The sequence below is a fragment of the Diorhabda sublineata genome, chromosome 6 (genome assembly GCF_026230105.1).
Source record: "Diorhabda sublineata isolate icDioSubl1.1 chromosome 6, icDioSubl1.1, whole genome shotgun sequence".
Classification (NCBI taxonomy): Eukaryota; Metazoa; Arthropoda; class Insecta; order Coleoptera; family Chrysomelidae; genus Diorhabda; species Diorhabda sublineata.
Window position 1 is genome coordinate 23,794,255 of NC_079479.1, and position 23,116 is coordinate 23,817,370.

Consider the following 23,116-nt stretch of genomic DNA (forward strand, 5'->3'; position numbering starts at 1 on the left):
ATCTTTCAATTTTCATTTTCAAAAAAGTCTGCTATTCATATTACTGCTGGTAAATATTGTTTGTATAGATAGATAGATCCGTTCTGCTCCATTTAAAACTACCAAATGCTTATGCCTTTGGAAAAACCAAACAAGCACTTTGTCTTGAGCCTTTTAACGTCATTGGGCAAATTGTAAGGCTTCCGTTTGACCCTAACACATGTGAGAATTGTTCTCACATGCACCAGCACCATTCCGGATCGTTCGTGATACTAATAGCCTGGACATGGCGTCTTAGATTACCATGGCCGGTTTAAAGACCAGTCGCTATTAGAATTTCGCGCCTTTTTAATCTAGTAGTAGATTTGTAAGAATTAGTTGTGGGTGATGTGTACCTCCAAACTCTTTGGTTGCTTCCTATTAAAACGATAAACAGTTACTCCAGTCTGCAATTCGTTTTTATTTATGTAAGAAGCAAATACAAGAAGGTATACCCTATTGCACTCGAGTAGTGCCTGCGGACATTGATCATGAACTTCTTTAGGTTGTAGATTCGTCAAAGACGGTCTTGCAAATACTGCTCAAGGTGGGATTATGTTGGACTGCTCGGAAGAGCAATGCCTTAGTAGTATCGGTAAAACAGAGTTAAATCAGAGACCTTTCCTCGATTATCTAAACTGTCCAAGTTTCTCGTCAACTCTGGATCGCTTATAAGTCGAATAGCTCTTTTCTGTATTGACTCAAGCATCCTCAAGGTGTGCTTGAGAGCCGAGCTCCAAATGTGCAAGCATATAGTTTTTTGCGAAACTGTCTTCCAACCTCAACACTCAACAAGCGAATTTACGATATTGGCGATTTTTTATGTCCAGACAGGACGAAATCCTGAGCCCTTCTTTGTAAAACAGCAGTCTGACACTTTGCTGCATTGAACTGAATCAGATTGCTCCAGAATGTTTTCAAGATCGGTATTGTCGGTGGTGATCTGTTGATGCCTACGGATTTGTATGTTAGCCGCGTTTATTAGGGCAGTTGATTTGAACGACGACACCAGTATACTACTACATTTGAAGTTTTGTCGAGGAGATCGTTAATGTACAGGAGAAAGAGGGTAGGTGACAAGATGCATCCCTAGGGAATATCGATGTTGACCTTCTAATATACGAATATGTCCATCGATAGCGACCTAGTTGGATCGGTCTTTGAGCAAGCTACTAACCAAGTCGATAAGTGAGGACTACAAACTATATGATTCCAATTTATTTAGGACATGCCAAATCCTTTTAAAAACTTTCGATATGTCAAGTACGAGTGTTCGGGATTCCCTGTTTCTTTATAGCTTCAGTCCATATGTTGGTGACATAGGCTAGAAGATCTACGCATACGAAAGACATATTGATGGTCGCTGATGATGTTAGCTTGCTGGTTAGCGAATTTCTCTATTCGTTAAGGATAACGTAAAATACAAAAGTATAAGATTTATTAGGATTTCGTGAGTCCTTGTTGGGACCGTACACATGGAACCCGTGTTACTAAAATACGTGACATTCAATTTTATATCTTATAATACGGCAACTAATATTTGGTTAAAAGTTAAAAGGGTTGTAACACTGAAAAATGTATTTAAATCTTGTTAGATCAGACACTGTCCAGTATTTCAATCCCTACTTCTTTCTGATTTCTCATACTAACAAGTATTCTCTTACTGAAGAACACTTATTTTATACAATATTTAATATAAATCCTTCATTTCTCTCTAGTTTTCTCATTTTGTATATGATACAAAAGTATGTAAACTGGAAGGAAATATTTTTGTTAAAACAAAGTGTTTCATAAGAATCTACTAGAGCGCCTTGAGCGCACTATAAACATAAAAAGATTTTAGATTAAAAAGAGACAGTTGTTTAAGTGTAAACTTACTTGGCTTTTCAAATATTTGAACGCTCTAATACCGACGTTGTATCGCACCATAAGAAAAACTCCACATAAAGAGAAAAAGATTAAAGAAAAATGAAATGTATCAGATTACCTTTTACTTCGTCCTTTAAAATTTAGAAACAGAATACCTTTTAATTAGTTAAATATACCAAGTAAATATTTGCACCCCAAAATGTGTCACTTTGAAATTGCTTCTATTATCTGTGCAACTCTGTTCTTTGGTTCTTATTTTGAGGAAGATTTTTGAGAAAATTGCATCTACAGTTTGTCCAGGTTCCAACAACTGAAGGACATTTTTAGAACGTAAACTCGATTTCGCGGCAATTCATGATGATTCATATATAAATAACGAGTCCATTTTGAGTTTTAGATTATCATCCAAGGTGTCCCACGACGAGTTAAAACTATCTATATATGGCAAAATACTTATAGTAAACCGGAAGTCGACTGTAACTTTGTTATTTTAAAGTATATTTAAATTTTAGAATACTTTTGTCTAAAAACTTTCTTTGAAAAATGCGTACTTTTTGAATTATTTTTTTTTTGTGAAAAATTTGACCGTTGCAGACCCAATTTATTTTTTTTCGAGGATACCCTTAAAGATATGGAAATGTTGAAAAATTTTTCATTAAAAATGTTTAAAGTTTAAGTTCATAAATATCAAATTTCTTCATTTTTTTAAATAGAATCACTCGGTTTTTTTCTATTTTAATGCATTCAGGGGTAAAAAATAAATAGAGATACAGGTGTGGTCTAAATTTTATTTTGACCCGTTAACTTTTGCTTCAAATTGTTGAGGATTCTTTTAACAGTATTTGAGTTTGGTCGATGTCTATCTTGACACCTTGCAGCAAATAAAGTACATGTTCTTATAACAACTTTGTCACATGTATTAAAAGCAAATTTACATAATCTACGTTATCAAATTGAGAACGAGTCATTTCAACGATTTTCGAAAGTATCAATACTTGACAAATGACAGTTAAATAAGTGTCATTTATTACAAAGCCTACTAGAAGTAAACATAACAAATTAAACTTGTTAAAAAATACAATAATAATTTAAAACCTCAAAAATCTCGGAAACGACTAAAAGTTGGAATAAGATTTGATTTTTTTACAGACTTTGACAAAATAGAGAAAAATACTATTTTATTTCTTAGTGCTTTTATCAACAGGTCAAAATAAAATTTAAACCCGTATCTCTAAAAATTTACAGAAAACATTTAATATTTGGATAACGGTAAGGTTTAGGTATAGAAAAGTATACATGAAGTTGCCCTATTTTTTTCTCCTGAATGCATCAAAATAGGAAAAACCTGGTGGTTCTATTTAAAAAAATAAAGAAATTTGATATATATATGAAGTTAAACTTTGAACACTTTTTATACACACCCTGTGTAAAATGAAATATTTTTCAACATAGATTCTAATAGGACTGATCTTGCTAAAAGCAACCGAATAAAAATCATTTTCATATTTTTGAGGGTATCCTCGTAAAAAAATAATTTATAATGGTCAGCAATGGTCAAATTTTTTACAAAAAAATTAATAACTCAAAAAGTATGCATTTTTTGAAAATATTTTTAGATAAAAGTATACTAAAATTTTAAGTAGATTTCAAAAATGTATTAATATACAGGGTGTTCCACTTAAAATAACAAAGTTACAGTCGACTTCCGATAGAACAAGAAGTCGGCCATCTTTGAAAATATTTCAGTTAAAAAGATCGTATCCGAAAATCCAAACTTAGAAATTTTTAATTCGTTGTGTATAGGATCCAGTTTACGTCTTTAGTGACCAAGCGACAAAACGGTTCTGTATGACGCCGTTCGAAACAATACGGTACATGTAATGGATCGGTTGACTTTGTTCTCTTCGGACTAATTATTGGAGACCAATACACCTTCTCTACTCATTTTCCACATTGCTACAAGCGTTCGTGGATAGTTCCCCAAAATTGGTCTCCAAAGACGTCTGAGATTTCTTCGATCGTCTTTGATAGATAGGATCCAAATTATCGGACCTGAGCTTAGATGTTTGGTATTAATAAACGTTTAATGCATTTGGTTAAAAATCGTGAATGAAATGCCGGATATTTTCTTATGATATTTGGATAGTCATTTTTCCCCACATCCAAATAAGTAAATTTTTATTTTGAAATGGAGTATTTACAATTTCTGTCACTCTCGTTTATCCTTCCCAATTTGAAGTAAATAGATTTTAGTACATAAGAAATTATGGTTTCATTTATTCAGCAATATCTTTATAGTTTCTTCTACAAAAGCCCGTTTGAGCTAAAACCTAGTCGGAAAGCGAAAGCTTTCAATAGATTCTTTTGTACATTCTCCCTATTAGGTCGATCTGTAAGAAAATATGTATCGTGTTGTAGGAAGACCATAGCAATGTACTGCTGTGCAAGGCGAAATTTGTTCACCCCGAATTCGATTCTTTAGCCTAGATATGCTGCTTTTTCTTGCCAAGTGATCTATTGTACCGTTATCATCAATTCCGTAATGAACTAGAACTCAATTAAGAATAATCTTGAACTCCTTAGTCACCTTTTTAAAAGATCTGGGACATTTAGCAAAACATTTCCTATGTAAGAATCTGGGGCTTTGAAAGCAGCTTGCCGCTTAGAGAAAATAAACACCTCTATTCGACCAAGTATTTTATAAGTAGCCATTCAAACGTTTGAAGGAGGTTTCTATTCCAAAAAAAGTTTGTTTACCCACATCTAGGTTATGTAAAATTTTACTTACGATTAAATAATTAAACTTTGAAAGGTCTACTCACTAAATAGCTTCCATACTCGTACGACATCTAAATGGAAGTAATCTAATAGTCCGTACCAGTGGAAAAGGTGAACACATAAAACGGGCAGCGATCTTCCACCGGCAACTGTTTCTAAAGTAAAGGCATTAAACGCCCATTTACCGCATCGGTCAAGAATTCTCTGCAAAAAAAATAAAGAGATATTATAATAAGATACTGACTCGATAGACTTCACACTCATTCCAACAATGTATTGTAGCCTCCAAGAATGCAACCATTCGTAGAAAAAAGAGGGGAAAGAGTCTTGGATAAGTTAATAGAGAAGCGAAATGCTTCTACTAGGCCAATCTCGTTTTGGTCACTATGAAGAGTCTTAAAAGTTCTTTTCCTCCAATTTTAGAAAAAAATAATGTTAAATTCGAAATCAGCTACCACGCGAATATAGAGTGACTATAAGTAGGTTGGCAGGTAAAACTCAAATCCTTTTCTACCTTAAAACAATTACTCAAAATCGATGTAGTGAGTTGGCAACTGAGAACGGCCGTCGACCATACCTGAAGAATGGATTATCGTATATAAAGTGCCATTTCATTGAGAAAATTTAAAACAAAACGCTTAAACTAAGCATTAGATTTGCAAGTGTTAGAATTATTCCCCGTTGACTGTTCTCTGTTGGTGATGTGTACCTCCAAGCTCTTATTATTAATAGCCCATTTGGTTACTTCCTATTAAAACGATAAACAGCTACTCCAGTCTGTAATTCGTTTTTAATCCGTATTATTTCTGTAGCTTGTAGTATTCGTGAAAGACGGTACCTGATTCTCTTTTCTCTAAAGAAACGAGTCCCGATAAATTGACATTCTGCTCAAGGTGGGATTATGTTGGACTGCTCGGAAAAGCAATGCCTTAGCAGTATCGGTAAAACAGAGTTAAATCAGCGACCTTTCTTCGATGCTCTAAACTTTCCAAGTTTCTCATCAACAGTGGATCGCCTATAAGTCGAATAGCTCTTTTCTGTATTGAGTCAAGCATCCTCAGGGTGTGCTTGAGAGCCAAACTCCAAATATGCAAGCTATACTCCAAAGGTGGACGAATCTGGGCCTTGTAGAGGATTAAAAGCAGTTGCGAATTTACGGTGCTGGTGATATTTTATGTCCAGATAGAACCAAATCCTAAACCGCAAATAAAAAGTGACTATAAGTAGGTTGGCTGGTAAACCTCAAATCCTTTTCTACCTTAGAACGCTTACACAAAATCGATACTGGGTGAGCAACTGAGAACGACCGTCGACCATATCTGAAGAACGGATTATCGTATATAAAGTGCAACTTTAAATTTACTGCTTTGTTCCTAATAAAACTCAATTATCGATTGAAATAAATTCTAAAATATCTTCTTGAAAATGAATATCTTTTGTTCGAATATGACTGTCAAGACTTGATATTAAACCTTCTACATTCGACACTTAATATAAAAAGGAAGCAAATGATAACTAGCAAAGAAAATTGAAACAAAATCTCTCAAATGGTTCGGACACCTCAAGAGATTGGATGAAAACGGACGGCCAATGAAAATATTCCAACTATTAAATGGAAGGTTTTTTAAGTTGAATCGCTTCTGTAAACCAGATTTTTATTACGAATTTTTACATCCACTTGCAAAAGACCAATATAGTCGTGTATGTTCCCGAAATGCCTAATTCTAAGCCTTCCAAGTCTAAAAAGCTATACACTCCCCAACAGATTCTAATCTTCTACAAGTTATTGATTACTTATCCCTTGTAGTATTGCTGGCACATATGGAGCTACGATTCTATCTATCATCTATTCATCTATTCGATTTATCTATCTACCTTGGGGTTTCTTGACTCTTGACTTTTTGACAGAAAAAAATTATAAGTGACCCAGAGTTGACCAGAAACTTGGGACATCTTAGAGCATAGAAAGAAGATTGCTGAACTGATTACCAGTGAGATGCTCATTCGAGCTGTCCAAGATAATCTTCAATTTATCGGTACTGTGGAATCAACTAAGGAGGCACGTTATTCCAAAACACAATCTACAGAAGTTCAAGATCAATATAAATACGAAGATCATTAAATGAGGGCAGTATCCAAAAAAAAACAACTTTAGTTGATGATTTTTTAAGCCGATTTATTTGATTTTATTTTTTACAACCATGTAACCTAACAAAACTAACTCGAAAATTTGGAATTTTTGAAGAATGAACGCTTTGTTTCACAAGTTCCACAATACCATTTTGCAAAAATTAACTGTGAAGCATACTCAACGTATTTGTCCGACATAATACAAAAAGCCGTGAACTAATAATTTCTTGCTTTCACCAGTGGCCCACGGGCTATAAAACCAAGAAAACAGAGATCCCGGCACAAGCGCGACATTTCACGACAAATTACTATCATAACTCATTGTCTACAACACAAAGAAATTGTGTACACTTTACATTAACAACGAACATTAAATTTTATGTACGGTTTTATTAATGTAGATCATCATAAATATAAATAAAAATGTAATACACACTAACGGTATATGGTAATGAGTCGAGAGCAGTTGGCAAAACTGGAAAAGTGTATATGAAGTTAAGGTAAACATATAATATGTGTTGCTAGATTTAAAATGGGTCCACTATACTTAACGCCCATAATAACTGTAGCACTCTGTACTGTTCCTTCTAAGGCCCGTGATCTAAATACATTTTGGACACAATAGATGGACACAATGTAAGGTTACCAAATTATCAAATCAATATCGATAAATTTCCTTTTTGACACTATATAAAAACTTACCTGGACCTGTCCATGATGAATGTCATCAAGTATTGCATGATCTTGTGCTAAAGATCGCGTTGTAAGCTTTTTGCGTCGCCGCTTGTGCATCGTGAGAAATTTCCCATGACAAGCTGGTGTAGGGCCTGTTCCCATAGCGTCCAGCAAGACCCAATCTTCCTTCGAAAACATCCGTTGTAGTACCGGAATTTCCGATTGAGCTGAAACAAAAGAAAACAGTATTTTAATTGAAGAAACATTTTGGATGGATAAAAACACGTACATTTCAACACAAAATACACCAACTACAAATAAGTCACCAGAAGAGGAAAAACCTTATAAGAATTATATTTTGTGGATTCAAGGGTTTAGAGGGAAAAGGTTTCTTGTAGAGTTGAGTTACCGTATGTCTTGTCATGATTCTCAATACCATTATGATCATCTGGCTTATACGAGCTTTGTTAGGAAAATGCATTTAAAAGTTGAATGATAACTTTATCTTACAGGTGACAGGCAGTGCTGCTGTAGACAATCCCATCAACGCTCAGTTCGAGTCAGAGGGCTCTACGTATAAGTAGGAGTGAACGGTTGCTCATTTAATGTTACCTTTTTTCACCTGCCGTCAGCATGGCGCTCTCTTTGATTGGGGAACAGCGCATCAGCATCAAGTTCTTTAACTAATAATTCAGAATTTTTGGAACCGTTGATGATATTCATAGTGAACACCTTGTTACGAACGTCCGGCAGTGTAATTGTGAGTGTTGGTGTAGTGGTAGTGTAAATAGTGTGTGTAGTATCAAGTTTTTTGCAAAGCTAGGTTGTGAGATTTTTGAGTATTTGGAACAAGTTCACGAAGACAATTCTCTGAAGGAACCAACCGTGAACATGCGGTTAAAAAGGTTCCGGGAAGGCCGAGAAGAAGTGAAAGGGGATTCTCGCCCAGGACGCCCGTTGATATCGAGTTCTGATGGAAATCTTGGAAAGAATTCGGGCTTGTAGATTGACAGTCAGATTGATAGCTGACGAGCTCTCACTCCCCAAAACAATCGTTCACGAAATTCTGACACAAAAACTTGAAATGAAGAAATTGTGTGCAATAATCGTATCGAAACTCTTTAATCCAGAACAGTAAGCAAAAAAGGTTGAGTGCTGTGGAGATTAGTTGGAAGCAGAAGAAAGAGGGGACTTTCTCGACCGAGTCATTACTGAAGACGAGTCTTTGTTGTACGAAACTAGCAGGAGAACCAAAAACAATCGCGAAAATCCAAATGAAGACAATGATGATTGTTTTCTTTGATTCTAGGGGCACTGTTCATAATTTGCTCCTTCCAGCCAGAGAGTGAACGAAAATTTTTACGTTGAGGTTTTGAATCGTCTCAGAGCTCCTGTGGCCCGACTTCGACCGAATTTTGCACACGGGGGCAGGTGGATCTTTCATCACGACAATACGTCCCCCGCTTCACACATCTCTAGTTGAGCATGAGTTTTTTGCCCGAATCTCAATCACCGTGACAGATCACTCAACTTATTTACCCGATTCAGCCCTTTACGACTTCTTGTTCCTGAAATGCAAAATCATACTTCGTGGGCGGAGATTGGGAGATGTGAAAGCCATCAAGGTAGAAACAATACGGCAACTAAACAGCATCACAACTGAAGACTTTCAGCAATGTTATGAGTTGGCGTTGGTAGAAGTGCATCTGGTCTCAGAGAGATTACTTTGAAGGAGACCATATTGTTATACTAGAATAATTGTAAAAATGACAACACTCTACTTTATAGCAAACAATAAAGAAACTCATAGAGATGAAAACAAATTTTTTATAATAAAATACAATTAGATAGATAATTAATTAATTTAAATAAAATTATCGTTCCTGTGCCAATTACCAGCGACTATGTATATTCGCAAGCACGAAGAGGCGATATTTTGTATCGAATGTAAAGAATAAAAATTTTTTTCGCATGTTGATTACCAATAAACAAATAGATTTCACATTAATTAACAATTGGAAAGTGTCAAATCATAACCCGTAAAGAGAATGTAAAATCTAAATAATTATAAATAAATTAATGTCGTCAACATTATTCCATGAATGATCAAAGGTACATGACATCGAAATTGTAATGTATAGAAAGTTTTTGAAAAGGGAAAGTTATAAACTATGAAATATGTTATTAGAAGATCAAATTTGTTGTTTATGTCCGCGGTAAAAACATAAAAAGAAAAATTGATGAATATCATAGAATTAAGTAGAAATTTTATTAAAATTTCTTTTTTTTCTTCAGAATTCCTTTTCGAGCATTAAAGTTTTGGTTTTCATTATGCTCTTATCTTCTTTTCCATTTTCAAATCTTGCTGGTCATTTGCTAGTTCATTCATTTGTGTTATTGTTTTTCTCTTTATCAGTCCTTCTCCTATTCTACTTGTTCGAGCAAAACTTTTGTGATTCTTTCTTTTCTTATGTCTTTGTGTTTTTATTCATACAAAAAACAGGATAAGACAAAATCCGCCGAACTAACCACATCTTACAAAGTTGTTCTATCAAGTGCTTCATTTTCTAATCTTCACACCTAATTACTGTAAGGTTAAGACTAATCCTGTCAACAGGTATCTTTGTATACTGAAATTTTTTGTGGCCTTACTAGCCAGAGAACCGAAAAAATTGCAAAAATTCATTATATGAAATGAAATTCAACACGTTATAGTAAGGGACATCTGACATCGTTCAGATTCAATTTTGATTGAAGACTTGGATTTGAGAAATTTTTAAGCCAGATGCGTGCTGTTTTGGTCCACAATCGATTTCAAATGTAATCGTGTGACCGATGGAGTCGTGAAGTGTTTCTTCACGACAACGTTCTAGGTCAGAGGTTGGCAACCTGCGGCTCTTTGGATGTGAAGCTGCGGATATTTAGTTCCAGTGACCCACGTCAAAGATTGCTTCATACTGAAGAACGGTGATCGTGATTTCAAAATCAAATGAGAAATCTTGAAAAAAATCAAAAATTATCCGCTACAACAGTACAAGATAGAAAATGTCTTCAAATGTAATAAATTTGTAGGTGAATGATATTCAACTTTCTTCTGCCTCATCACTTGCTATCGATCGAGTCATGAGACATAAAAGACACAGCATAAGTTGCTCTTTTTATCTTCCCAAGGTCCAAAAAAAGAGCTTCTAGGATTGCTACCGCTTTCGGGACAAACAAGAGGGGAAGATATAGCGGATTCCGTACAAAAATACCTTGAGACAATTGGATTAATTTGAATAAAATTGTTTCAATAGCGACTGGTGGAGCCAGAAGTATAACAGGAACAGGAACAGGACAGCAACGATTCTTCAAAGCAAATAAATTTTGCTTTGTTGAGGTTATTAATTTGGTAATAAAAATTGATAACATCATCTTGTTAAAAGCCCTCGTCAGTTTGTAGAATTGTTTAACGAAATGGAGACCTTTTTCTTCATTTTAAAGGTAACGTGTTGAAACGATTTGCTTTGAGCTTGGTTGCAAAAATTTTACTTCATGGTGGACGTCACAGCGAAATTAAATGGATTGAATTTTAAATTGCAAGGAAAGCCGGTATTTTGGTAGAAAAATATGTTTGTTATAAAGAAAAATCAATTCTTTTTGCAGATGATATTCAAATATTCAGTAATCTACTTCATTCTAAATTTGTAAACTATTGAAACGAATTATTTCAGCACACTTATAAAAAATTAAATATGAATTTGCTGACAGATTTAAGCAATTCAAAACCAACAAAACCTCTCTAGCATTAATAGTAAATCCTCTCAACACAAATAGTAACGAAATCTACATCAAGCCATTCACAAGCTCTATCAAGGTAGCAATGTCAAATTAGTAAAAATCAATAAAAAAATTTGCAAGATTTTCACTTTTTTCGTTGCTATTTAGTTGCAATTACTGCTAAATTCTTATATAGCTAGCATAAAATTTCGATAAATCAATAAATATCGAGTCAACTAGTGAACCAAAATTTGTTGCTGCAAGTAAGTACTGTCGAAAATTAGGAAAAAAAGACCGGACGAATTTTTTATACTAGCAGTAATTTTTTTGACACATGCTAACTTGGCTTGTTACACGAAAAATGGAGAGAAGATTTAGTTGCTACATTTAACAATGTTCAAATGAGCCTGAAGAATGAGCAACAAAAGAGGAACTAAAAAACGGCCGATCCTTGCAATCAGCAACAATTTTTCTAATACATGTTAGCTTGAACTCGACTTTTATTTCTAAATTTTCGGTAGTACTTACTTGCAGCAACAAATTTTGATTCACTAGTTGACTCGATATTTATTGATTTATAAAAATTTTATGCTAGCTTTATATGAATTAGGCAGTAATTTCGATTTTTCGCGAAAGGCTTAAGCAAAAAATCGCGGTTTCAGCAACTAAATAGCAACAAAAAAGCTACAAATTTTGCATATTTTTTTATCGATTTTTGCTAATTTGACGCTGCTACCTTGATAGAGCTCCATTTAGAATTGAAACTGGAATGCAATTGATCGATTTAAAAAGTAAAGCTTTGTGAAATGGAGCATTTAGAGTGTTGAAAAGCAAGTTAGAAGAGTTGGAGGTCCAGAAATGTGTGTACATAGCGCAACAAAAGTGGAAGCTGAGAAAGAAATGCCGCAAGTTATGGATCTTATATTCGACCGCATGGAATAGTTTTCCAGATTGCTCCAGAAGTGCTCACTATGTTCGAATCGACATATTCGTGCGAGCAAGCATTCTTTTTCATGAATATAGTTAATAGTAGAGTGAGAAGCCAATTAACAAATGAAAATGTTAGAAAGTTAAAACAAGTTATTTGAAAATTATATGAAAACTTTCTAAAACCACGCAAAACCAACGCTCTTATTGAATTTGTATGCCCAATTGTTTTTTATTGAAGTACAAGTTAGGGTTTAGAGTAAATGTTTAATCGTTTATATGAATATTAAATAGATATTTTTTTATGAGTAAAAGATTTGGTTTTTTCATTAAAAATCACAAATTTTATTTATGCGAGTACTATAGACAACAAAAAATTTTGTAGATTGTAATTTTTGGCTCTCCTGACTTAAAAGATTGTCGACTCCTGTTCTAGGTGAGACGCTTCCTTAACGGATTAGCGGGAGACTTCCTCGACTTACGAAGACAAAATATGCAAATTTCAAACTTTATTCGATTAAGTTAGAATTAAATCGCTCATTGGTCACTGTTGATAAAATCGTAATATCCTAAATGCCTTTAAGGGTGTTTAATGTATAAAAACATGTTTTTTCATTCAAATAAACACGATATTTTTCAAATTATACGTTAATCTCGGTCCGCAGTGTACAACTAAATATGATTTAGTTGAATTTTTAATATTATGGAAACCGATACTTCCATCAGAAATTAATTAAACTCAATTCAATGTAGTCGTCATGACGGCTCAATGAACAAGAAGATTCTCATCTATTGTCTTATACTGTATACCGAATCAACCAACCACAAAACACGTAATTGATCTATCATGCCAGTACATCAACGTCTACATTATTTGTTCTATATTACCGAAAATTTAAATAGCAACAACCCACATATTTTAGAAATTCATCAACTTCCGTGAAAGTGGAATAACGCAACCGATTATTTCTCAATAGCAATCTAAAAATTGTTTATGAATGGCTAATATTATAAATGAATAAAATACACAAACCTCCAGGCGTGTCGATGAAACATTAACACAGTTACCTACCGATAACAATTAATTTTTTAGTTAACCGTTTTGTAAATAGATTCAATGTCAGTCGCGTTTTCGATCAATTTTCATACATTCAAATTTGCATTTTACAAATAAACTCGTGAGCAAAAAAATCGACTCAAGTCGCGCGTTCGCGGTCAAAAGTCTCTGGCTAAAAGTTTGTAGCTTCCATTCTATTTCTGATTTTAGCATCTCAAATCCTTTTGACTCAAGGTTAGCATAAAAAGGGTGATTACCGATTATAAAATATTGTTGGACTGTGAAAGCAAGAAACATTACAATATTTCATATCGTTTTGAAGCTAACGCCATTATCTTTTTTTTGCCAAATATTCGTGATTGCCTGAATCGAATTTTTTGCTCACAAGTGTATTATCTTTGTTTTTAAAAAGAAACCCGTGATTTGTGGCCAGTACATCGCGTTAAGCAAAAGAAAACACTTCGATAACTGATGTAGCCAAGACATTCCATTCCGTACACTTTGTCTAATTTCATTTTATATCAGAGGTTACATTGTGCTTTGGTCTCGCGTGAGTGACGATGATTTCAACAACTACCGTAAAATAATTATCGTTTAATAAGACCTTTTCGAATAATTTGTCATAAAGATATTTATAAGATTTCAAATGGAATAATGCATAATGTATTCAAATTTATAACGTTAAAGGTACTACGTAGTTAAACATTGATTCATTTGACAAAAATACGGAGACGGTTGCATAAAATCATCCAAAAACGAAGGGCTACGAAGATTAGTGTCGATAGCAGCTCTTGGTAATCATTCATGCAAGATTGGAAAACGGATTCATACTAAAAACTTCGTTCATATTTAAGTCAAAAAATACAGAGAACTAAAAAACGTGATCACATTTTTTTAAAAGATCCTGTATGCCTATTGAGCTTACAATGCCATGTTAACAGTTTTTTGTCTGTACTTATCAGTACTGCCGTTAATTTTGATTTCATTTGCCTTTGACCCCTGGTGAAATATTTCATCATAATTTAAAGCTGTACTCTGTTCATGTATTGTAGTTGCTCTATTTATTAATTTTGCAACGGAACAGAAGGGTTGTGTTCAAAAGAGGGGCACTGATGCAGCTTGTTTGCCCATACCAAAGCTTTCATTACAGCTATGGAAGTAGTTTTTATAACCCCTGTAACACATACAGATAAACTCGATTTCGTGTATCGCTTAATAGCCTGACAACTATATTTCCTGCTTATTTTTTTGCTATATCATTGCATAACCTCGAATGTGTATAATCAGGATCTTTTTTGGTTTTAGTCCTTAGTTCTTACCGACTTTTTTGCATCTGCCACACGACATGGCAGGTTTTTGAGTGAAGTCAATGTACCCTATTAAAACCTATTTCTGTCTCCACGCCTTTATATCCTGCCAAAAGGCTTATACGTTCCTTTTCTGGAGTTTAGATTAAGAAATAAGAAAAATAATAAAAAAATGATATTTTTATTTGTAATATCAATAACTCAATAAACACGAAAACAAAAATAAAAGCAGATTAGCTGCACAGTCGATTTGCTATCAACACGTCAATCGAATTTGTACTTGTCATTAGTGATACAATCTTTCAAGAGATTATCTCTAAAAATATCACGTTTGCTATATTGTATATTGTTTTGTTGTCACTTTTTTATATAGAGCAAGAGGACAATGACCGTTTGAAATTATATCTCATTATTTATGGAATGAATAACGCGGAGAATTAAATTTGTACAGTTATGACACATTGTATATACAGCATTCATTATTTGAATTCAAAATAAGACGATTTTATCCAAAGTATAAAAACGTTAATTAAAAAATAATTAGGCAGAAAATTCCGAATTGATAATAAGTACATTAGTACCATTTTAAAGCGGTGATTCCCAAAGAGCTCCACGGGAGACTCGACAGGGGCCAAAATTGGGCATAAAAAAAGTGGAGGTCCATGAAAATATCTTTGGTTTCGATAGTGAAGAACTAAAATGTTCGCTTGACTTACCTCATCAATAGAGGCAGATAATATGTTAAGAATCTCGACTGTTATTTGTTAAAACTTATTCCTTTTTCAGTAAAACGCGTCGAGACTTGCCGTTGCCGCGCTGGCCGCCGTCCCATCCACAACGCTTGTTCAGACGTACAAATTAATACGACTTGTATATGTGCTTGCAATCTTGACTGAACTTGTTCGATTCTTTACCAATATAAATAAGATTGTCAAGAATAAACTAAATAAAGATTTCTAACAATTGCTGTCACATACCGAGACCTTATCAATTTTAAAGCAGACATTGCGTATTATTACAAGGGAACATCCGATTTAATAAAAATAATAAATGTGTAATTGCAGCTTTTAATGGTAAATTTAAATTTATAAAGGAAAATATTGGCCGGCGCCAATTTTCAGATTTGGAGATATTCTATCGATGGAAATACCGCCATGGATCATAATTGCATTTGATAAAACGAAAGTGAAGAATGTGATATTATAAGAAGAGCTTAGCACTGTAGGGAATTGTGCAAAAGCTTTTGATAGCGTTTTCCTCGTCATATCTTGTCAAAAAAGATTTCAGTGCTGTTACAAACTTATTCAAAAGAAGCATATTGAATACCACAGAATGGGGAGGTTTGCGGTTATTCCTTACAAAACTAAAGCCAAATATTGATAATTTGCGGTCAATCCATCAAGTACATCGCTCTCATTAAAATTATATTTTTTTTCTGTAATCACCATTTTAGAAGTTATATTACATTATTGTTCAGTTTAATTGTGATTTTATCAGGAATGTTATAACCGTAATAATTAATTCTGTATTAATTTATACATTTGATTAAACACCAACAACACAAGAAAATACACTGTTTCTTTCTATCACTCCGAATGGAAAGTTATTTAAATAAAATGTGTGAGAATTCATTGGTCCATGTGCTGTGAGTCACTATAGTTTCCAAAAAATTTGGAGGGAGTCACGTTTTCGATTGGCCAGCTTTGCTTTTTTGATATCCACTCACAGCACAATCAATTAAAAATTTGATTGAAATTTTGTTCAGTTAAATTTATTATCAAATAATTCACCCCACAAAGCAAATTTCTACAGATAGATCTAATCTTCACGTGCGAGATTTGGAATTTGACAGTAATGTAGCTCTATCACAATTGAGTGGTTCTGTTGGTTTTAGTGTTCGGAAAGACGTGCATCAGTAGCTGATTCCACAGGTGTGCACTTCTCTAAGGAAAGAAGTTCCGATGAATTGACGTTCAGTGTCTGTCTGCGTCCCATATTTGAATAACAGTATAAACTCAATTCATTACTTTATGATACACTGAGGCTTGTCCACAAACAATATCATGTCTCACAAATTGACTTATTCAGCTTTCCAAATACGCGAAATCCATTCTTGAACAATCTGGCTGAATGATTAGCCTTTTCTTGCAGCAAACGACCGCCCCAAGATACGTTTTCTCTTCTTTGAACTTTGAACCACACAAGAACTTTTTCGACATCTTGATTAATCGATTTGCGTTTTTATTTTTATTTTTGTATTATATTGTATATTGTATTATATTCTTCACACAAATCAGCATTGTTTGCACCATTTTTCACTTTCCGTAATGATTTCCGCATTTACTTTAACAGTAAATGTACATTTAGATGCTATACTCATTAAAAAGATTGCTAAACGTAGCTGCTACTTGGAATATCAATTTGAAACTGAACTCTGAAACGTACTCAGTTGCTCACCATCTGATATTTGTATGTATGTAAACAAAAGATGTCTTCGGCAGCTAAATTCGACCGCAACATCTGTATGAGATTTGTTATCAAGATAATCGACACGCAAATATTCTGAGAAGTAACAAATAGAACAAAAATCAGAACTTGGAAGTTTCATAGAAAACTAGTTTTCCCCCGCCAAAGGTTTGGAAATTATCAAAGAAAATGAGTCGTATTTTAATTTTTACGATTGTTGAACGACGAATAATAAGACTTATTATTGTCAGAAAGGTGAGGAAGTAAATTCAGAGCTGTATTTCAAAAACACAAAAAGTTCAACTCGAATGTGTTAATATTGCATACAATTGTCCTTCCAGAAATTCTATAGGAAGGAAATTTTGTGTTTTGGCCAGATATGGTAACTGCTCATTATACAAAGGACTTTGTAGAAGCTTTTGCTTCCTATAAACATTCCATTTATTTAGAGGCCTAGAAATGTTTATAATATGCCTCAACTACACATGAAAAAATAAAAAATGAAATTTGAACAAATTTGGAATTCCATAATGTAAAATTTAAAAACAAAAAGAAGGGAAGCCAGGCGATTGGGTGCTGATTCAGTTATATAAAATATATGATTTTTGTCCCCACACCCTTATATAGGAATACAACGAATGCAAAATATGAAGACAACGCGAGGAGTGAAACAAGGATGTATACTAAGCCCGTTGCACTTTTCGTTTGTTTTTGATGAGAGTATAAAGCAATACACTAAAAGGAGGGACATTGGAATAGGAAAGATATCAAGTATCGGCCTGTGAACCCATACTTATGAATATATAATGTAAGTTTTGACGACGGCATGAAGATAAAGGAAAAAAACGAAGACAATGATCATAAGTAATGATAAAAAAATGCATGGAATATACCTAATTGGAACAAAACAGAACAAATACCTTTCTGGCAAAGAAAGAGATAGTGAAAGAAATGAAAACACAATTTTTTCATAAAGTCACAAACATATTCAAATACAAAGAAATAAGATAAAGAGTTTGAAGATGAGATACTTAAGGAAGATATTGGACAGGATAAGAAATAACACATAGGAACAAAATCTATAAACATCAAAGTAGAAGGTGGTTAGGACATGTAGGACAAGAATGTTAGGAGACAAAATAGTTCGAAGAGTATACGAAACAAGAATAGCAAAAAGATCAATAAAAATATAGAATGAGAAAGTTGAGGTAGCGGCATAAAAAAGAAATATTTAATGAAATGGAATGAGACGGAAAGTAATGGATCGAAAAGAATAAAGGAAACATTGCAGAAGTGTAGAAAATATTTGGATTATGCAAGTGAGTAAGTAAAAATGCAACAAAATTTACACATCAACTTTGTGCCACTTTACTTTTTGTTTTAGGTACACTTTTTGTCCCTTCTTTTGGTAGTACTTTCCTCTGGTAAATGTTAATTTAAGATACACGATTGTACCAGCATACAACCAAGCACGATTCCGACTTCACCTTTATCAATCCAGCATTCTTCTTCGATTGTTTATATATTTGAATTCTTTCTTTCGTAGACAGGACAATATATGAAAATAAAGAAGATGGTAAAGATAGAAATAATCTTTATAAACATTGATATGGCGAAAAATTAGCATTTTTCAAGTGCGTTTAGTAGAAATTTTCCTCTTTGGAGCAAAATTTTTCTTCAGTTTTGATTACAAAATAAAGGAATTACAGCGAATTGCATTTTCTAGTGGATCTTCAATATTTTCTTTTGGAATTTCATTGTCCTGTGAAACTACTATGCCTACTTGAATCTCTTTCGTCCTAGATAACGTTTCATTGGAAGACGTATTCTAAGAACTAGCTTGGAAACAAAAAGGGTTAAGAACCGACGAATCCTAAATAAACATTTGGGCTTATATACAGTATAATCTCAATTTGGAGTGATATTAGGAGCTTACAGAAATGTTGCAAGAGCTGAATATTGTAGTAAAGAACGTTGGATTAACGATGAGCATAACCAATCAAATATAATGGGTGATACAACAACAGATGTAATCATTCGTGGTATTATTGAAAATGTCAAAAAGTATATATGTCTGGGTCATCTTATAAAATTGGGCCTCAATGAATAGAAAAATTGGTTTAACTGGAGCAGCATTTGATAAGCTTCGTCAAATATACTAAAGGACAAAACTAATTCCAGTAATCTAAATAGAAAAGTATATGAATCATGAGATATAATCCTTAACGAGAAAGAAAGCGTACAGAAGTCACAGATATTATAAAGCGTATAGTTTGGCAGTTTATAAGTCATGTTGGAAGAAAGATGGACCTTAAAGATCACAGGATAGCGAGCAAGAGAGATCAGATGAAAAGTAGAAAGACCCCAGAAATGCTGGCTTGATGATATTGAGAGAGTAGCAGCCTGATATTGGATACAAACGAAATACAAACAGAATAATATGCAGAACATTACAAGGGGCCTATGTGCAGACGTTTCTGATTTTCTAGATTCTCAGAGGTTTTTGGTTATCGAATAAGTCTAGGAACTCTTAACAAAATTACATTACGGGCACGGGTTTTCGAAATTTCGGAACTTGTAACTCAAAACAATATTGAAACGCGAATAACTCGAAAACCAAGAGGAGTTCGAAAAATCTACCCATACGAAAAATGTAGAGTACAAAATTTTCTACAAACAAGGTTTTTAGTCCTTTTTTCGTTGGAGCCACTATTTCTGAGTAAATCTCCCTCAACGCCGAAAGCCGGAGCATCCGCTGGGGAATTCCAGCCAGTAAGAATTCAAGCCAATTTACATTCCAGGAAACTGCTAAAACTCTTGAAAAACTACTTCGTTTTCAAAAAATCAAAATACATTATGATGGTTAAGAGCTCTATTTTTTACTAGGGTAAGCTAGCATAATTTTCGACTTGGAAAATTTTCGAAAAGCTTACGAGATGAAGAGGTATATTGGCCACATAAGCACTGGAAGTTTCAATGGATATATTTCATCACTCGCCATATAAACAAGCAAATCTCACGAGAGATTTATCGTTCGTGTTATTATCAATATTTTCATTTTGAAGCTTAGAATCTCAGCTTAAAGTTTTTACAAAAACATTCACAGGATGTTGTATTCTTATTCTTAAAATGCATACAAAGTTCAAAATGTCCCGTTTTTCCGTGAATATGTCCTTAAATATCCAAGAGTAAGTTTATTCGAAAATTTTAAGTTGTATTTGTGAAAGCACGTTCAGATATTTGGTTCAAGAGAACGAATGCTTTCTTCTCGTCTCTTTCCCATGAATGGGAAAAAATTGAAACCTTTTTTGTATAGAATATTGCGTCCCACATTTTTTTCCCGGCAGTTTGTGTCGAAATCCTCATAGTTTTCCAGTTATACGCGATTCAAAATATTTTTCAGTGTATAAACCCATTTTAAGGTAAAAATTTTGAGCTTAGGAACAAACTGGGATACTTTTTTGTAGAAAATTTTGTACTCTGCATTTTGTTGCGGCAGTTTTTCTTCCGAATTCCTCATAGTGTACGAGTTATACGCGTTTCAAACTTTTTTTGAGATTCAAGTTCCAAAATTTCGAAAACCCGTGCCCGTAATTTTGTTATGAGTTGCTAGACTTATTCAGAATGTAGAAAATCAAAACCAAAATTTAAGGTTTTAGCTCAAAATCGCCTGTACTATCAGAGTAAGAAAATTCATAACAGAGTGATTTGTTTCAGATTTATGAGTAACATCCAATAAATATACTGTTGTTAATTTAAATGTCGTTGATGTGCTAGACGACTGAATAAACCAAATTTATAGCAATACGGTGAACAAGTTTCGGAAGGGTTGAAATCTTCGTCTCAGTGATTTGAGCCTCACGTATTTACACGTGCAGATGATTAAATTTTTGATAAATTTGATTTGAACGGTCTTTTGATAATAGCTTTTTCACTTAGACTGTTTGTTTCCTTAAATGATGTTATAGGAATGATAACTTCATAGAGCAATTTTTTGTGTGAAATTGATTTTTAATTAACTGAAGTTTCTATTAATAAATTTTTCTTGAGCTCTCCATAAACATTTCAAATTCCGTTGAACATTACGTTTTCTTTGTGCTTTTGTTGTTTTGTAAAATATATCATATTTTCAATAAGAAATTTTTCGTTGGAAAGTCCATTGTGTATGTGAAAAAATAGCAGGCGTGCACAGGTGAACTCGACACGTAGAATCGCTTAGCCTATGTTATATCGCAACTAAGAGAGCAGTCTTATAATGGGAATATATTATACCATCTTCTCCATATTGATACTCGTCACGTAGACTCCACTTGTTCCAAAGGAATGGAAATCTTAAGAGTATAGTTTCGATGAACATACAGAGGGTGTATTCATTGATGTAACACCCTTTTGTTTTTATTATTTCGGTGCATAATTTTCGCATTCGTTTTTCAGGTTATACCAAAGATGTGAAGTGAAAATATAACACTGCTTTCTGACTTCCCTGTCTAATTTTTCCCACAACTCAATCGGGTTTAGATCGAGCGACTGTGACGGCCATATCATTACTACTTAGTGTATATTTTTAGAAAGAAGGAATGAAAGAGAAATTTGTTTATTATTTTGAAATAATTTAATGTATGGATTATGGGATAATCAAAAACTTTTGACCGGTAGTGTATATTTTATTTTACCACCCAGTACATTGCCGCGATCCTGTAGAAGAAATTAAATTCCAGTGCGCAAGAGTGGATTAACGAAAGTTATGATTTTTTTTTCTATAGGGATTATCAAAATAATTTAGATAGACGGTATTATTGACAAGTTTTTTAAAATTAAAATATTTATATTTCTTTTTACGACTTCACTTTTATGTTTATATTTGTTATTGAACTAATAAACGAATCTTTAATAATCCTGTTTTTACTTTTGAAGCTATTTATGTAATAAAATGCTTGTAACGATGATTAAATATACATTCGTGATTCGAACAATAGTACAGGGCGGCCAAATAAGAATGTACATGTATCTTAGAAGCTATACGAGGTGTTGCGATTAAATAACGAGACTAGTGCTGTTATAGAAAAAGTAAGCATACGCCAACGGTTAATGACTGTCAGCTGTTGAGCCTGAAGCCTACTGTTTCGAATGCGATGTCTACCGTGTCTGTAAACAAACCAGTGTAGCCGTGGCCTTTGTTTATATAGGGGCTGTTTTTTTAGGGTTTGACGTAAAAATATAGCAACGGATTGTTGTGAAATTTCACAGGAAACTTGGAAAAACTATAACTGAAACTTATATTTTATTGAAACAAGGGTATGAAAATATCGAAAAAATTTTTCATTTTTACCGTCGGCGAAGTGCTTGTGCGAATGCTGAACCTATAGGAATGTACGGCAAATTTGACACGAAAATTTTAATATGCGAAAAGTGTGTACAAAACGGGTGCCTAAAACCCTCAAATAACTGAAACTTAAAAATGGAATCTAAATTGAACGAAACAAGATCGGAGTCTATTGGAACGGTGAAAGATACAACAGCGGGCGTCCTGAAAGAACTGACAGAAAAATATTTCCTGCACTGTTTCGAACAATGGAAGCTTCCATCGTGGAGCGATGTAGGGATAAAGGAGGGGTATGTATTGAAGGTGATAATATATTTTATATCACTAGTCTAGTTATTTAATAACAAAGTTTAATAGCATCCATCTACACTTTCAATTACTCTAATTTTAAATATACGGAAGCAAGATTGATCTAAGCCTGTCACTAAATAAAAGACATAAAAAATGATATATACGGATTAATATAGAAATCGGAATTGAGTTTTGAAAAAAAACCCAATCGAATTTATTCCATAAAAGTTGTTATAACTATAAGAAAAGTTCTAATGTCAATGAAATATTGTAATTTGAAACCCAATCAGGGTTTCAGATACTTTTTCGCGGAACTTTTCCAATCGAAAATTTAAAATTGAAGTATACATTGCAGAGCTGCACATATTTGAATGTGAATAATGTAATCTGAAATATTGATGCGTCTCATCCGTCAGTCAATTAATAATAAATGTATTTGAGGAATTGCAGCTGAATTGGATTAGTATTTTTTAGTGCATTTTTTGCAAAAAATTACTAGCTTTTTGTACGCCCGAC

General features: G+C 33.6%; 1 protein-coding gene across 3 annotated transcripts in view; it reads right to left on the minus strand.

The window, feature by feature from the left end:
- LOC130444827 (uncharacterized) overlaps positions 1–23,116 on the minus strand; it is a 315,730-nt gene that overhangs the window by 40,864 nt on the left and 251,750 nt on the right. For all 3 annotated transcript variants that reach the window (XM_056780092.1, XM_056780094.1, XM_056780093.1), the window contains 2 exons: positions 7,498–7,697; positions 4,710–4,869 (listed from right to left, as the gene is read on the minus strand). In XM_056780092.1, the coding sequence (XP_056636070.1) occupies positions 4,710–4,869; positions 7,498–7,697 (360 nt within the window). The remainder of the gene's footprint in view (positions 1–4,709; positions 4,870–7,497; positions 7,698–23,116) is intronic.